Source organism: Hylobates moloch, unplaced genomic scaffold (assembly GCF_009828535.3).
Source record: "Hylobates moloch isolate HMO894 unplaced genomic scaffold, HMol_V3 SCAFFOLD_16, whole genome shotgun sequence".
Classification (NCBI taxonomy): Eukaryota; Metazoa; Chordata; class Mammalia; order Primates; family Hylobatidae; genus Hylobates; species Hylobates moloch.
Window position 1 is genome coordinate 30,384,017 of NW_026652291.1, and position 17,370 is coordinate 30,401,386.

The window sequence follows — 17,370 nt, forward strand, 5'->3', positions numbered from 1 at the left end:
CATGATGAGACCCCCGTCTCTACTAAAAATAAAAAAATTAGCCAGGCATGATGGTATGTGCCTGTAATCCCAGCTACTTGGGAGGCTGAGGCATGAGAATTGCTTGAACCCGGGAGGCAGAGGTTGCAGTGATCCAAGATCACTGCACTGCACTCCAGCCTGGGCGACACAGTGAGACTCTGTCTCAAAAAAAAAAAAAATTGGGGGGAAAATCAGAAGTTATACTTGGATCTTTGACTGGATGGGAGTTGGCTAGATGGGTTGTCAAGGTCAAATCATAAAATAATTTAGCATATTCTACTAAGTAGTTTGCATTTTATCCTATAGGCAGCCAGTGAAAAATTTTAAGCAGGAGAGTAAGGTCCATTTTAGATTGCATTCCAAATATGATTACTTTACATATATGTTTTGGTAAAGGTTTGGAAAGCTACTACTGGGATGTGGCATTAGAGGTATTAGAGAGAACTATTACTTTTTACTTTGATTATTTATATGTTTCTTTTTTTATAACAAATATCATTTATTTTGTCTTTGTTGTCTTTTTCCTCTCCTTTCCTGTTTTCTATTACAGTTTTCTGTGTTTCCTTTTTTTTTGCTCTGCTCGTTTAGAAGTTATATATTCCATTTATATCCTTTTAGAGATTAGCCTTAACTTTTAGCATGCATACTTATCAATGTTTAAAAGTAATTCATTTCTCTATCCTCTTCCTAACTGTACCAAAATCTTACAAATCGTTCATCTCCCATCACCCTCCTCCCATCTTCCGTGTTGCCGTCTAGTACTTTAATTCCACCTTATTTTTAATCCCCTGGTGGTCATTTATTTTATAGTCAATCTTTATTTAGATTAAAAAAAGTGTTCACTAGAGTCTTTGTTCACCATTGCCTCTTGCATCCTACTTATTCTGTTCTTTTGTGTTCTGTTTTTTTTTTTTTTTTTTTTACTGAAGTAAATGTCTTACAAGATCTTTTATCCACAAACAGATCTTGAGACAAAAAATACAAATATATAAAAATAAATAGAAGTTATTTTAGTAAGAGTCTGTGGGCCAGGCATGGTGGCTCACGCCTGTAATCCCAGCACTTTGGGATGCCAAGGTGGGCAGATCATCTGAGGTCAGGAGTTTGAGACCAGCCTGGCCAACGTGGTGAAACCCTGTCTCTACCAAAAATACAAAAATTAGCTGGGTGTGGTGGCAGGTGCTTGTAATTCCAGCTATTTGGGAGGCTGAGGCAAGAGAATCGCTTGAACCCGGGAGGCGGAGGTTGCAATGAGCTGAGATCACGCCATTGCACTCCAGCCTGGGTGACAAGAGTGAAACCCTGTCTCAAAAAAAAAAAAAAAGTCCATGAATGATAAGCTGTCTTTTAAAGTATCTTTATTTTGCCTTCATACTTGCATGATTATCTAGCTAAAAACAGAATTTCACATTGCCAGTTATCCCCCCACATTTTGAAAATATTTCACTACTTTTGACTTTCTATTTTATTTATTTTATTTTATTTTGTTTTATTTTTTGAGACAGAGTCTCACTCTGTTACCCAGGCTGGAGTGCAATGGGGTGATCTCAGCTCACTGCAACCTCCGCCTCCCAGGTTCAAGCGATTCTCCTGCCTAAGCCTACAAAGTAGCTGGGATTACAGGTGCCCACCACCACACCCAGCTAATTTTTGTATCTTTAGTAGAGATGGGGTTTCACCATGTTGGCCAGGCTGGTCTCAAACTCCTGACCTCAGGTGATCCGCCTGCCGTGGCCTCCCAAAGTGCTGGGATTACAGGTGTGAGCCACCGCACCCAGCCTGACTTTCTGTTTTGGCCATTGAAGTCCTTTGTCAATCCAATTATTACTCTGTAGGTAATCTGATTTTCCCTCTGGTTGCTTTTACGATGCTTCACTTTGTCTTTGGTATTCTGCAATTTCCCTTTGATGTATCTGTGTATGGATTTATTTTCATTTCCTTCTGGAGATTCACTATGCTTCTTCAGTTTGGAAAGTATGCAGTCATTATCACCTCAAACATTTCTTTCCCATTCTCTCTCTTATCTCTTGGAAATTTTGTCAGATATCTACTGGGCCTTATCTTTCTACTCTGCATGCCTCTTCAACTCTCTTCCATATTTCCCATTGCTTTCTCTCTCTGTGATACATTCTGTGAAATCTCCTCACTTATCTTCCAGTGAACTAAAGTATCTCTTCATCTTCTGTTTAATTATGTGTTTAGCTTATCCACTGAGTTTTTTATTTCAGTGACTAAATTTTTAATTTCAATGACTATATTTTTTATTTCCAGAAGTTGTGTTTTTTTCCCCCAAATCTCACTCTTCCTTTTTCATGGTGTCCTGCTTTTTTCATGATTGTTCCTACTCTTTTATCGCTAGCTTTCTTTATTTGGAGCACAGGCAAATCCACATCCGCCTCGTCTAGAAGTCTGAAGTGCTTTAGTCATATCTAAAATAGTAAAATCTAAAATTAGAGGATAGATATAGTAGATAAATTGGGGGATAGATTGATAAGGGAAGATTTGAGTCAGGGAGAGCAGCTGAGGGGTTATTGCAGTGGTTCAGGTAAGAGAAGATGACGATTGGACTGAGTCAGTAGCAGAGGGAGTAGAGAGGAGTGACATATTTGAGACGGAATTTGGGAGGCAGAAGCAAGAGGACTTGGTGAGCAATAAAATGTGAAAGGAATAAAGGAGAAAACAAAAGCAACAGTGATTCTGAGGGTTGTAGCATGGGTGGCTGGAAGGATGGTGGTGCCACTGACAGAGAAGGAACACAGATGAGGAGGAACAAACCTGCCTAGGAGTCCCATCGTGAAGCTGGGTTTAGACACAGTGAATGCGCCTTCAGGTGGAATGCCCAGCGGATAGGCAGACTTAAAACATCTGGTACTTGGAAAAGAAATCTGGGCTGTACATATCTATCTGAGAGTTAACAGTATATATATATTGATAGTATCAGAAGCTGGAGAAGGGCCTTGAGGAAGCGAGGTTGTCCAGGGAGAATATGGAGAGTGAAAAGGAAGAGAGAAAAGAGTGGAGCCTGTGGAACATCAGTATCCAGGGTCCATATGCTTTGGCAAAGGTCTGGAAAGCTCTGCTGAAAAGAGGAAATTCTAAGGATGGCTGAAAATACTTGGTTAGAGAGGGAGGAGGAAAACCAGGAAAAAGTAATACTGCCAAAACTAAAGAAAGTTTTAAGCAAGGAGGCAATGGTCAATAATGGCTATGAAGTAGAGCCTGAAACGTTGGACTTGACTGTCATGAGGACATTAGTTGTCTTGTGGAATAATTTCCTGGGGATGAGGTGGGGCAGAAGATAGAGTGTAGTGAGTCAGGAGCGCGTGAAGCGGGAGGAAGTGAAGCTAAGTAGACAAATCTTTCAAGAACTTTGGCTGCACACAGAAAAAGAGATGGGGTGAGAGCTAACGGTTAGAGGTGGTTGGGAAGTGTGGGGTGGGATTCAAGGCTGAGGAAAGGTGTTTGTTTGCTTTAAGACAAAAAAAGACCTAAGCACGTTTGCAGGCCAAGGGGGAAACATTCAAGAGGAAGAGCAGCTGTCAGTCAGCTCTTGGATCATCTTGGCTTTGCCCTTTCCAGAATTGCCTTTGGATCAGACAGACTTTCCTCTGCTTCCAGCAAAGCTCTTTCCTCCCCACAGACATACTTTCTCTAAGACCCCTGCTCCAAATCGTCCTAAATACAAAAGATAGGATCTGTTAGAGTCTTTTATTGTAATTAAATCCCTAAATATGTAACCAGAAAATTATAAGAAAAACTTTTCCTGAAGGAACTTCAAAGACTACTGTTAAGGAGTTTGCTTCAAATGGAAACAAACTTCTGGTTTCAGAAAATCTTGATTATCCTATGTCAGGCTGATCAGGAGAGATTTTGTGTGATTCTGGAAGAAGCTGGAACAGTTTTGGTGTTTTGAGGAGGTAGCTACTTGAATCCTAGCAGTTGAAAGATCATTAATACATCCTTCTATAAAGCTCTATCTTCCAGCCTGTTGAGGAGGTGGAGGCTGCAGTGAGCCGAGATCGCGCCATCGCACTCCAGCCTGGGCAACAACGAGACTCCGTCTCAAAAAATTAAAAATAATAAATAAATAAGGCCAGGTGCAGTGGCTCACAACTGTAATCCCAGCACTTTGGGAGGCCGAGGCAGGCGGATCATCTGAGGTCGGGAGTTCGAGACCAGCCTGACCAACATGGAGAAACCCTGTCTCTACTAAAGATACAAAATTAGCCGGGTGTGGTGGTGCATGATTGTAATCCCAGCTACTCAGAAGGCTGAGGCAGGAGAATCGCTTGAACCCAGAAGGCAGAGGTTGCAGTGAGCCAAGATCGTACCATTGCACTCCAGCCTGGGCAACAAGAGTGAAATTCCATCTCAAAATAAGTAACTAACTAACTAAATAAATAAATAAAAATAAAATAAAATAAAAATATTAAATTATCCAGCATTAAACAGACCATTGGAATACAAAATGGACGGAGATGAGACCCATCACCCCTTCACTAAGCTTACAAACAGATGTTTTACCGTCCCAGATATACAAACACAAGAATGTTTGCTCTCCATCCACACTAAGCTTTCTTAGTGGATTGAGTCTTATGAGACCATCTTTCTGTTTAGGTTTGTTTGGGAAAACATGTGATTTTTAAATTATATGTAATATAGTATCTACTACCTAGCTCTTGGTAACTGTGCTCATTTATAGGCACAGTTAGATGAAGGAGGGAAGAGAATTTCCTGAGTCTGGTTTTAAAAGAAAACGTACCATGTTGTAATCTTAGGAGCAGATTTACACATAGCCTTTTCCAGGAGTAAAGAAATGATTTTCTTATAAAGAAATCATTAAATGTGCAACAGGTTTTTTTCTTTTTACCTCCAGAGGTTAAACAAATTGGTAGCATGAAATAGTGTCTGCTTTAAATTTCTTTAAAGTTCTTTTGTAAATATTAATATCCACAGGGATATAACTATTGAAAAGGTTACCCCAGGGACAGAGACATGCAAGGGAGGAGAAGTTTCTCAACAAAGGGCCTCAGAAAATAAACTTTCTGACCTGAAGGGAATTGTCCCAAAAAGCCCGTGGGAACTAAAGTGACTGTTTACTTATGTTTATGATATTTAAGCAAGTGTTATACTGAGCAGTGGTTGTGTTGATGGTTGTTGTGTATTCTCAGTTTGTGTGTAATATTACACTTGTTCTGGCTAAGATTACACACACAAACAGACAGCCTTTTAGTGAGAAGCCTTCCTGATGTTTTGAATTGGTTGAATCATCAAGGCTACTCTCACCAGCTACATAACCTCATTAGCTGAGAAGCTATCTCTGGAGGAAGTCTCAGTAGCTAAATATATTCTGTGTCAATAAGAGTTCTATTCAGTTGCTTAGTTTTTTCATATTCAAAGTGCCTTACAACAAATAAATTTGTACCCAAGTGCTGTATTGCTGGAACTCTTTCCTTCAGCAGGCATGATTTAAAGAAGAAAATTGAGATATTTTGTAAACTATGAAAGGGCAAGTAAAACATAACAGTAGATTAAAGCCGATTTTCCTTTTACTTTGTAGGAATTTATCCGAGAACAAGTGGAGGTAAGCTTTTCCTTTATTTTGGGGTTTCACACAGAAGCACCACACATAAAAGGCTTCGTTGTTCCATTTTCTTTTCCTGTTAATAACGTGTTTATGCATTAGCTACTCCAGACCACAGGAGGCATCCAAGGGACATTGCCACTGACTGTCCAGAAGGTGTTGGCATCCCAAGCCTGCCATGGTAAGCCCTTCAACATAGCAGTGATCAAACGCCTCTGCATGCAGAGCCCTGGCAGGGCTGCCGGGATTATGAAAGAGACAGAGGGCACGTTTACTACTTGACTCTTGGAGAATACAATTTAGATCAAGAAACTGAATATACATTTTTAAAAATCACTTTTACAAAAACAAAATCCCAACACAAATATTTGACTATAGTGCCGCCTGACCTATATGAGTGGAGGAATAACTCCTAGAGGAGATACAATTTTGAGTTGAATTTTGAATGAGCTGGTGGACACAGGTTCATAGCATGGAAGGGGGAATTCACTATAGGGAGAGTAAACAGCCTGTGCAGAGAGGCAGAACAGAAACAAGTTAGTTATATGAGAAGCAGCAAAGAGTATCAAGAAACTAGGCAGGTAAGAGAACAGAAACCTAGAAGGTCACAGCAAAACCTTTGGATGTGATACAGAAGACATTCGAATTAGCAAGGGTTCTTTTTTTTATCTTTCCAACTTTCATTTTAGGTTCAGGGGGTACATGTGCACTTTGTAACATGGGTGAGTTGCATGTCGCAGGGGTTTGGTGTACAGATTATTTTGTCACCCAGGTAATGAGCATAGTACCCAATAGATAGTTTTGATCCTCACCCACCTCCCACCCTCCACCCTCAAGTAGGCCCAGGTGTCTGTTACCCCTTCTTTGTTTCTGTGTATATTCAATGTTTGGCTCCCACTTTTAAGTAAGAACATGCAATATTTGGTTTTCTAATTCACTTAGGATAATGGCCTCCAGCTCTGTCTATGTTTTTGCAAAGGACATGATCTCGTTCTTTTTTATGGCTACATAGTATTCCATGGTGTATATGTACCACATTTGCTTTATCCAGTCCACCATTGATAAGCATTGAGGTTGATTCCATGTCTTTGCTGTTGTAAATAGTGCTGCAGTGAGCATAACACATGCATGTGTCTTTATGGTAGAATGATTTCTGTTTCTTTGGGCATATTCCCAGTAATGGGATTACTGGGTTGAATGGTAGTTTTGCTTTAAGTTCTTTAAGAAATCTCTAAACTGTTTTCCACAGTGGCTGAACTAATTTATATTTCCCACCAGCAGTGTATAAGTGTTCTGTTTTCTTTGCAGCCTCCCCAGCATCTGTTATTTTTTAACTTTTTAATACTAGCCATTCTGACTGGTGTGAGATGGTATCTCACTGTGATTTTGATTTGCATTTCTGTAATGATTAGTGACGTTGGACATTTTTTATATGCTTGTTGGCCATGTGTATGTCTTCTTTTGAGAAGTGTGTGTTCATGTCCTTTGCCCATTTTTTAATAGGGTTTTTTGGGTTTTGCTTATTAATTTATTTAAGTTCCTTATAAATTCTGGATATTAGTTCCTTATATAGATTCTGGATATTAGACCTCTGTTGGATGCAGTTTGCAAATATTTTCTCCCATTCTGTAAGTTGTCCGTTATTCTGATGATAGTTTCTTTTGCTGTGGAGAAGCTCTTTAGTTTAATTAAGTCTCACTTGTCAATTTTCGTTTTATTGCAGTTGCTTTTAGAGTCTTTACCAGGAAATTTTTGCTAAGGCCTATGTCCAGAATGGTATTTCTGAGGTTTTCTTCTAGGGTTTTTGTAAAAAGATGGAATGCGCCCAGGCGCGGTTGCTCACGCCTGTAATCCCAGCACTTTGGGAGACCAAGGCGGATGGATCACCTGAGGTCAGGAGTTCGAGACCAGCCTGGCCAACATGGTGAAACCCCATCTCTACTAAAAACATAAAAATTAGCCAGGCATGGTGGCGGGCACCTGTAATCCCAGCTACTCAGGAGGCTGAGGCAGGAGAATCACTTGAAACCAGGAAGTGGAGGTTGCAGTGAGCCAAGATCACACCACTGCACTCCAGCCTGGGTGACAGAGTGAGACTCCATCTCAAAATAATAATAATAATAATGAAGATGCAATGCTTCATGAATTTGCGTGTCGTCTTTGTGCACGGACCATGCTAATCTTCTCCGTATCACTCCAATTTTATTATATGTGCTGCCAAAGCGAACACCATTGAGGGTTCTTGAGCAGGGTAATATGATACAATATAGAAAATGGGGAGCAGGGTGAGGCCCTGTGAGGAAGGTGCCTGCTTCTCCTTCGCCTTCCACCATAATTATAAGTTTTCTGAGGCCTCCCCAGCCATGCAGAACTGTGAGTCATTTAAATGGTCTTTACTTTATAAATGACCCAGTCTCGGGCATTTCTTCATAGCAGTGTGAGAACAGACTTATACTCCTCTATCACCAAATGTCATCATTGCCACCTTCAAAATGTATCTTCAATCCGTCTGATTCAGTCTGTCTGGCTCCTCCCTCATTTTTGCCACTGTTGAGTTCTCTTAGTTCCTCACATCCACTCTGGCTCCCTTTCAAGCTACTCTTCTCTCAGCACCCAGAGGAATCTTTTTGAAACATCCCTCCACACATGTTGTTCTTCTAACTAAAATGTGTCAATGATGACTCGTTGCTCTTGGGATAGAAATGTGATTTTTTACTGTGGCCCACAAGGGTCTTCGTGATTCAGCCCCTGCCTGCCTCTCTAGTGTCACGTCATATCACTCTCCACCTTGTTCTTTACATCCCAGCCTGCTTTTCTGGTCTTCTACTTCCTGTGTGCTAAACATCTGTCAGCGTCGGGGCCTCTGCACTGGCCTTCTCCTCTACCTGAAACACTTTTCTCTCCTTCTTCAATTAGCCACGTCTTTCTTAACCTAAAGTCTCAGCTTGAGTACTACTTTGCCAGGAAAGCCTTCCTTAAGCTCCTAAACTGGGTTTAGTCTTTCTATTATATATTCATATCCTGTGTTTTATAGCACCTATATTTATCATTTAAATTATTGTGTAATTATCTGCTTCATGTTTGTCTCCCCTATTAGACCATAAGTGCCATGAGGATGGAAATTATCTGTCTCATTAACTGCCTGACAAAGCTCCCAATACAAAGTATATACTTAATAAATATTTGTTGACTGGGTAAATTATGCATAAAGGCAGGTTATAACTATATGAGAGTTTAGGAAGATTATTATGGAAATTAGAAAAAAAGAAGCAAATAAAATGAACATTGTAAGGAAACAATCAGAGATTGCTGTTGGACGATCCATGGAAAAAGATAACCCCAACTTCACAAACACATAAAGAGTAGGCAAAAATACTGCTCTTGCCTCTTGGAGAAAAACTCTGAAAGCAAGATCCTAACAAGTTAAGGAATGCCTCCTACAGAGATTAGAAAGACAAATACTCCATAAGAAAAAGCTGAGAGACAGAAGGTCAGTCCTGAAGCCTTAGTTTCATCCATGGTCATAAGCACTAATTTATTCCTTTTTTTTTTTTGAGAACAGAGTCTCACTCTGTTGCCCAGGCTGGAGTGCAGTGGCATGATCTCGGCTCACTGCAACCCCCGCCTCCTGGGTTCCAGTGATTCTTCTGCCTCAGCCTCCCAAGTAGCTGGGACTATAGGCGTGTGCCACCACACCCGGCTAATTTTTGTATTTTTAGTAGAGGCGGGATTTCACCATATTGGCCAGGCTGGTCTTGAACTCCTGACCTCGTGATCCGCCCGCCTCAGCCTCCCAAAGTGCTGGGATTACAGGCGTGAGGCACCGTGCCCGGCCTATAAGCACCAATTTCAAGCAGGATTAAAGCTTCATTAAAGAAGCCTAAGAAACATGTTAGTTTTTCCAGATATTTGGCAGTGACCCAAGGTCAGCATTGGTTTCCCACTATATACACTATAACCTTCTTGTTTCTCTCTTTCATTTAGGGGCCATTAAGTTTAATGATGGCCTGAGCTTACAGGAAAGTTGCCGTCTTATTGAAGCTCTGTCCTCATGCCAGCTGCCATTCCAGTGTGCTCATGGGAGACCTTCTATGCTGCCATTAGCTGACATAGACCACTTGGAGCAGGAAAAACAGGTATATTAATGACTAACAGGAGCAGGAGGGAGCAAAATTTATCTTCTCTTTCTTTTCTGGCTTTTACTACACAACTGTAGTCTGTCTTAATCCTTTCCAAAATAGGAGAGTTTTGCAAAATCTGCATTGGAAGTTTCACATAAAGCCTCACCCATTTCATTTTCCAGCTCAAATCCAAAATGGAGCTTAGACTGAACTGTCAGGTCACCTACCTAATGGCTTTGTATTTTAAAACTTAACACACGTACAGACTTAACGTATCCTGAATATCTATTGCCTGCTGGCTCTAGGTTTCATAATATGCAGTTCTTCCTGAAGCTACTGAAAGTTGGTAGAAGCACAGCAAATTCACTGTTGGCAATATAGAACCTCAACTTCCAGTTTCTTGATAGTACCTGCTGGAAACGGTGATCTGTGACTGTAGCTGGCCATCCCCAAGGATCTTGAGTTATGGCTTGAGGATCATCAGACAGGGACCCAAGCTTGGGGATCTCTACGTTATGCTTTGGCCCTAATTACCCAGCAACCTGCAAACTACAATGTGGATAATGCAGTAAAGGCACAGAATGGCTTAAATTAAGAACTTCTGTCCTTGTTATAATCTTCAGTGAAGGAGAACATGGAGAACATAACAGGAATGTCCCTGTTGCTGCTTTCCAAAATCTTTCCCTTTTTTTGTTTTTTGAGACGGAGTTTTGCTGTTGTTGCCCAGGCTGGAGTGCAATGGTGCGATCTTGGCTCACCGCAACCTCTGCCTCCCGGGTTCAAGCAATTCTCCTGCCTCAGCCTCCTGAGTAGCTGGGATTACAGGCATGCACCACCACGCCCGGCTAATTTTGTATTTTTAGTAGAGACGGGGTTTCTCCACGTTGGTCAAGCTGGTCTTGAACTCCCAACCTCAGGTGATCTGTCCACCTTGGCCTCCCAAAGTGCTGGGATTATAGGCATGAGCCACCGCGCCCTGCCCAAAATCTTTTCTTTTGCTAACTTTTCCTTGCTAAGGGATATAAAATCTTTTCTTGCCTGGAGTTTTCAGGTACTAATGTTTTCTGACTCAACTAGCTGATTTTACTTCATTAAAACCTCTTTGTTTCACAAAGAAAAATATGAAGAAAGTTTTTCTCCATTGCTGAAGAGCTGGGAATCTAGACTTAAAGTTATCAGTCCCCTTTGATCCTTAAAACAATCTATAATCTCTATTGAATCCAGAAGTTAGAAATCTAAACAGATTATAACAGCCAGACTTTGGAAATATTTGTATGCTACCTACATTTTCTTTTTTTTTTTTTTTTTTTGAGACGGAGTCTCACTCTGTCGCCCAGGCTGGAGTGCAGTGGCACGATCTCGGCTCACCACAACCTCCGCCTCCCAGGTTCAAGCAATTCTCCTGCCTCAGCCTCCTGAGTAGCTGGGATTATAGGCATGCACCACCACCCCCGGCTAATTTTTTTTGTATTTTTAGTAGAGACAGGGTTTCACCATATTGGCCAGGCTGGTCTCAAACTCCTGACCTTGTGATCCACCTGCCTCGGCCTCCCAGAGTGCTGGGATTACAGGTGTGAGTCACCACGCTCGGCCTGTATGCTACCTACATTTTCATATTGCTAATTGAAGTTATTCTTTCTTCCCATAGATTAAACCCAATCTCGCTAAACTTCGCAAAATGGCCCAGGCCTGGCGTCTCTTTGGAAAAGCAGAGTGTGATACAAGGCAGAGCCTGCAGCAATCCATGCCTCCCTGTGAGCCACCATGAGAACAGAATCACTGGTCTAAAAGGAACAAAGGGATGTTCACTGTATGCCTCTGAGCAGAGAGCAGCAGCAGCAGGTACCAGCACGGCCCTAATTGAATCAGCCCAGTGTCCCTGAGCAGTTTAGACAGCAGGGCTCTCTGTATCAGTCTTTCTTGAGCAGATGATTCCTCTAGTTGAGTAGCCAGATGATATTCAAGCCTAAAGACAATTCATTCATTTGCATCCATGGACACAGAAGATTGCCATATAATATCTACCTTTTGCTACTTATTTAATGATAAAATTTAATGACAGTTTGATTGGTTGCTTGGTTTGTTATTTGAAGGATGTGATTTTTGTTTTCGTACAGTTTTTTTTCAAGCTTCACATTTGCATGTATCTAATTCAGCTGATGCTCAAGTCCAAGGGGTAGTCTGCCTTCCCAGGCTGCCCCCAGGGTTTCTCCACTGGTCCCCTCTTTTCCCTTCCGTCTTCTTCACTTCCCTGTGCTGCTGCTTCATGTGCTACATCTCAGACTTAAAGACTTTCTCTACTACAGTGAAAACATTCTCTAGGGTCTTTCATCAGGCCTTTAGTTATTTTAGGGATAAAAACTATTGATAAAAGGGACAAGGATAGAACAGAGAAAATTTAAAGTCCTGTTCCGAGTTTTTTGTTTTGTTTTCTTTAAAAACTCGGAGACTGATGTTCAATATCCCAAACCAGTAAAATGGTGAAAATACTATGAGCTTGTTTTTTAAAATATGATTTTTTTGGTACTTTATAAAGTATCTCTTTATGTGAAAGTAATTGTCATATCAAAACACAGCATATATATGTTCAATCCTAACCAAATATCTTTACACTTTTTCTTTCAGGATACAAGGGTTCTTTGGGTCCCTTTCAAATGGTATCTTGGTGTTATTACATTATGCCTATCTATTGCCCTTATAATTTCACTTGGGACCAGGACTGATCGTTCTGCAAATGCTTGTTATGCCATTCTCAATCTATTTTTCCTGTACCTTTTCACATGATTTGTGGTTAATAGGACTCAATAGACTAAAATTGCATAGTAGAAAAAAAAATGCAAAAAGCCAGCTGGTAACGTTTATTGCAACTGGGGTGCTATACAATTAGTAAGATGATGCAATGAGAATTTCTACTTTTGTATTTCCTGACCAGCCTGCCCAAAGTGGCTTTTATATCAATGGAATGATTTTCCTCATTTTTTAATACAGGAAACCAATTCGTGCTCATGGAAGAAAAGTGCCTTTGCCAGCAGCCTTGAAGTGAATCTTACAGGAGCAATGAAAGTATTGCATTCATTAGCGTCTGCCCCAGAGAAGGTTCAGAGAAAACCTTCACTTGTTTTCAAGGGGATCCTTGTAGATTTACGTAATTGGAATCCTGAAGAACAGGCCCTACTGTCTAAAAAATGGCTTTTATTCTTCTAAATACATATAAACGGATGTTTTATAGATGGGAAGACATGACCTTAGAAAGGAGAGAGTTTGCAGAGGATTTGCCAGGCTGTCAGGGGCTCTGCCTCCAGGCCCAGTGTGGCAGTGTGGCCTCAGGGCCTCCGCCTCCCTGCTTAAGGGCTGCACGGAGGCCAACTGTCCTGGGAGTTGTAAAAATCTTTTAAGGTCAGACCAATTTGAGGGATTTTAAAAAGTGTCTCAATGCCTCTTATGATTTCAGAAGGTTTTGCTATATGTAATCCCAACTACTGTTTTCTTGAGAGTAGCAGAGGATTAGAAAAAGTCCTCCATAAATTATGTAACCAGCCTTCCTGACTAGCCTGACTCAAGCAATGTAAGAGATAATTATTCTGTTTCCATAATTTATAAGTGTGGGGGCATGCCTCAGCATAAAACAACCTATTAGAGAAAAAGATCTAATAGATTACCTTTATCGCCTGTTAGGGTTTTATGTTGTTTTTAACTCAGATGCCATAAGAACAAAGATACATGTAATTTATAATAGTAATCATTAATACCTATATTGTGCTTTAAGGTTTACAAAATAATTTTTCTCATACTTTATCTTATTTTAATTTCTTGACAGTCCATGAGGTAAGGTGGTAGCTTTATCACCATTTTACAAAGTGGGAAATGAAGGTTCCTCTTAGGAACCTGGTTGTCGCCTTTGTATAATAAAACTTCGAAGCTCGGAGCTATTAACTGGTTTGCTGAAGGCTTAGCTGTAAGAGCCAGAATTCAGACCCAGGTCTGAGTGACTTCAAACTGCACAGTCCTTCCCATTATTACCCATATGCTATCCCTTATGTTTTTAATTTATTAGGAATTCATTCATTTATAAACTTGGTGATTCACCTTTATTAGATTCTGGTCGCTGAAGGCTTTAGTAACTTCAGAGTAAAACTTGAGAGATGAGATGTGAAATGCAGCCATTCTTGAGAGTTCCTTTTTCTGTAACATTAATCAACACTTTGAGAAGTGAAGGTTCCTATGGCTGTCTCTACCTTCAAGAGGCTTAACTTGAGTCACTGAGAAAGACAAGGAAACTAATGATAGAATATAGTAGCTTCCTCTGGCGTTAGATATCACAGTCACAGCTAGTTACAGCTAGCCCTTTATTATTGAAAGAAGAGGAACTAGCAGTCCCACTATCAGAATTAAGACTAGAGATGGCAATAGGAGCTAGTATCAGAAAAGCTTAAGGCAAAGCATAAAGTGTAGGCTAGAATGAAGCTGGAGAATGGGGAGGGGGCTTGGGTAATATCCAGAATCTGGCTGGGGACCTGGAACTACATGAGATGTAAGAATGGAGAGATTCTAGCAGTCAGAGGTCAGGTACAAATGAATAGCTGGGATCTGGGCATGGCAGACAGTGAAAAAACCCAGGCAAGCAAAACGGTCAGAGCAGGAGGGGGCCCAAGGCCACATTCTTGAGATGTGCAGGGGGCTGAGGAAGCCATGCCAAGTGAGGACAGATGCAGCTCAGCAGTTCCTAGCGAGCCCTGACAAGCCAGCTGAGCTGAAGCTTCGGGTGGGAGCCAGTCATGGCACAGTGGAGTGAAGGAAGAGCAGTTTCAGGCACCCAGAACCTGACCCCCACGACTTGTTTTCCACCTGAACAGCCACCCATTCCATCCAAACACTTTGCAAAAGTCTGCTAACAGAGAGAACCGGCCAGTATGCTGGCCAGTTGCGATCATGCCTGTCTTTACCCTCTAAGCTGAAGCTGCTCGTCAATGGTGAGATGGCAAAAAGCTGGGTCCAGAAGAGGGGAAAAGAAGGAAGTCTGGGAAAACAAAATGCTGAAGAATCTGCACCAAATAAACCCTTCCTTCCTTCTTCCTTCCATCCCTCTCTTCTTCATTCAGCAAATCTTTAGTGAGTTCCCTTCTAAATGTATTGTATCAGAACTTGTGGGGGATATAAAGGAAAAAAAGAGGTTATCACATGGCTTAGGATGTTTCCAACGCCTGGATCATTTTCACCCCAGGCCCATTACAGAGCACTCAGTGCTACCCAGAAGCATCAGATATAGTCCAGGCAACCGGATCCAAGCATGTGGGAATCGCAGTGTGCTGCATATGGGAATCTTATCCGGCCAGCATGATTTGGGCAGCAGCCTGCAGAAGTGGGATTTGGCCAGCCTTGCCTGACTCTGGCCTTCCAACTTGCTCTTATCTACTTCCAAAGTAAGGAATGCCCCACGATGGGCCGAGCAGTCCAAAAAAAGTGGCTTGCAGTTAGCTACCACAATTAGCAGTTTCTCATTATTCAACACTGCATTACCTCTTTTTCATATTAGTTAACTGCAGAATTTTATTTTTATGTATTTATTATCCTTCCAAACCCAGTGTTGTAGGAAGAATATTACATATAAATGATGACTTAGGAATCTTGTGAAGTGTTTGTTTCTTCAGCACTAAGTAGCTTATTTTCCAGGCAGGTCTTAATTCTAAATGTAACATGTTTGAAAAAATCACTATTGAAAGTATCCGTCTCTTCAGCATAGTATTTAATATGCATATCAGGCAATCACCATCTCAAGCATGATTAGACTCAAGCGCTGCCCTCCATCGTGTGAGGGATGCCGAGAGACTGGAAGCTTAGACTTTAGCTCGTTATTATTAAGTTGGTGCAAAAGTAATTGCAGTTTTTACCATTAATAATAATAATTGCCTAGCCATTGTGCAGTACCTCGCAAGAGCTCTTTGGCGAATGAAAGAATAATTCAAAGCAAAGTAGGCCAGATATAAAACACTTCCAAATCACATTTCAAAATTGTTCTTTCATGTCAACTAGGTGCATGTCTGCTAAGGGAGTTTTTGCAAGGACAGGTGGCTAGTATGAGGCCTTTACAATAATCACATCACCATCTGGTACTATCTGTATGGCAGAGCAGTTCTGATATAGTTGTAGTATTACAGATCATTACAGACTATGCCAGTCATTCCATGATGGAACTGTGACTGGCACCCTTCATTAGCCCAAAGACTGACGCAACAGATTGCTTTGAGAAATAGTTTTGAAGCACATCCATGAAACATATGATCCTATGGGTTCCAGCATTGATTTCTTTGAGGTATCATTTTACACTTCAGTTTTTCCTGGTAGAGTATTTTTCAGAGACGTCTCTTCTGAGGCTAAATTAGGAATTTCTGTTCCTTATTCAAGTTCCAAGAATTGTGCCTCTCCTGCCCTCTGCCCAAACTGGAAGATAGAAACCGTGGGAAAAAAGTGTCTTTACAAACTGCACTGTTATCTAACTTGGTTTATTTAGCATATTCAGGAAGACTTTCACATCCATGGAATCCTAGTTCTATTAATTCTCTCCAAGCTACAACAATTGTTTTTTTGTTTGTTTGTTTTTTCCGAGTTTCTCGGTTCTGCCAGCAAGGCAGGGGTGGGAGGTCGGCACCCCTGATACCAAGGCTGACAGGTAGTGAGTTGACGTGGAACTTCTGTTTCCTCCTGTTCAGTTCAGGTTCTCTCTTTCTGATACTTACCCCTCCTCAGATAGAGAAACAGAGAGAGGGGAAATAGGAAGATGAGCCTTAATAGGGTTTACTTAATTGGGGTCATAAAGATTCTAAAAAGTATGCATTCCTGCAGTTCTGTTCTAGGCACTGTAAGAGCTGACCAGAAAGAGAGCTTCTACCCTTATAACCTTCATCTATCTCAGTCATGCCTGGGAAGGATGTTGGTGCTAATTTTAGACACAGAGACTAAGATGGACAAAGGACAAGTATCATAAAGCATTTTTGGAGCCAGGAACAGATTTAAGTTCCTTGCCTCACTGCTGCTCTTACTCCAAACCACACAATTGTACCCAAGTGAATTGCTGTTAGAATTGGTGCCTTTGGAGGAGACAATTGCTCGTAATTGGTAGCTACAAGCCACTTCACTGAGAAAGCATGGGGTCTTAGATGCTTTAAGAAATAGTAGAAAAAGACTGAGCCTGAGTGAGTCAGGCTCTTCTGAGTCATACAGCTTTTAGGTCAGTGTAAAATACCGACTTTCTGAGGTCTTACTTTTTTCCCCTCTCTGGAAGACCTAAGGCAAAGATCTCTCAGAGATATCAAAGAATAGAGACCTTTCCCTCAGAACCTACCTCTGCCCAGTGTTAACCAAAATGTGGTTTCAAATCACCTGTTCAAAGCCCACAGGGTGTTTATTTGTTAAACATGCAGATTCTTAGTGCTCCCTCCACCCACACAGACACTGCACAAGAGGCCCTGCTTTGGACCGCTAGTTCCTAAACATGGCAGAAAATCTGGATCACCTGGGAGACTTTTTAGGTTAAAAACCGGAAAAAATATGTAAGCATAAACATGTCAACAAAATTAGAGGATGTCCCTCTGCTTGCCGTGCTTGGTATTATACTTCTATACTGTTTCCCTATGCGTGTACATATAA

General features: G+C 41.1%; 1 protein-coding gene and 1 non-coding gene across 7 annotated transcripts in view; one reads left to right on the forward strand and one right to left on the reverse strand.

The window, feature by feature from the left end:
• MLH3 (mutL homolog 3) overlaps nucleotides 1-11,790 on the forward strand; it is a 35,122-nt gene extending 23,332 nt beyond the window's left edge. For all 6 annotated transcript variants that reach the window (XM_032179819.2, XM_032179822.2, XM_032179824.2 and 3 more), the window contains 4 exons: nucleotides 5,582-5,605; nucleotides 5,708-5,786; nucleotides 9,590-9,741; nucleotides 11,375-11,790. In XM_032179819.2, the coding sequence (XP_032035710.1) occupies nucleotides 5,582-5,605; nucleotides 5,708-5,786; nucleotides 9,590-9,741; nucleotides 11,375-11,494 (375 nt within the window). In that variant the 3' untranslated portion in view covers nucleotides 11,495-11,790. The remainder of the gene's footprint in view (nucleotides 1-5,581; nucleotides 5,606-5,707; nucleotides 5,787-9,589; nucleotides 9,742-11,374) is intronic.
• Nucleotides 7,729-7,835, reverse strand: LOC116456373 (U6 spliceosomal RNA). Its single transcript, XR_004244615.1, has one exon. It is a non-coding gene; the product is annotated as a U6 spliceosomal RNA (small nuclear RNA).
• Nucleotides 11,791-17,370: the final 5,580 nt, after the last annotated feature.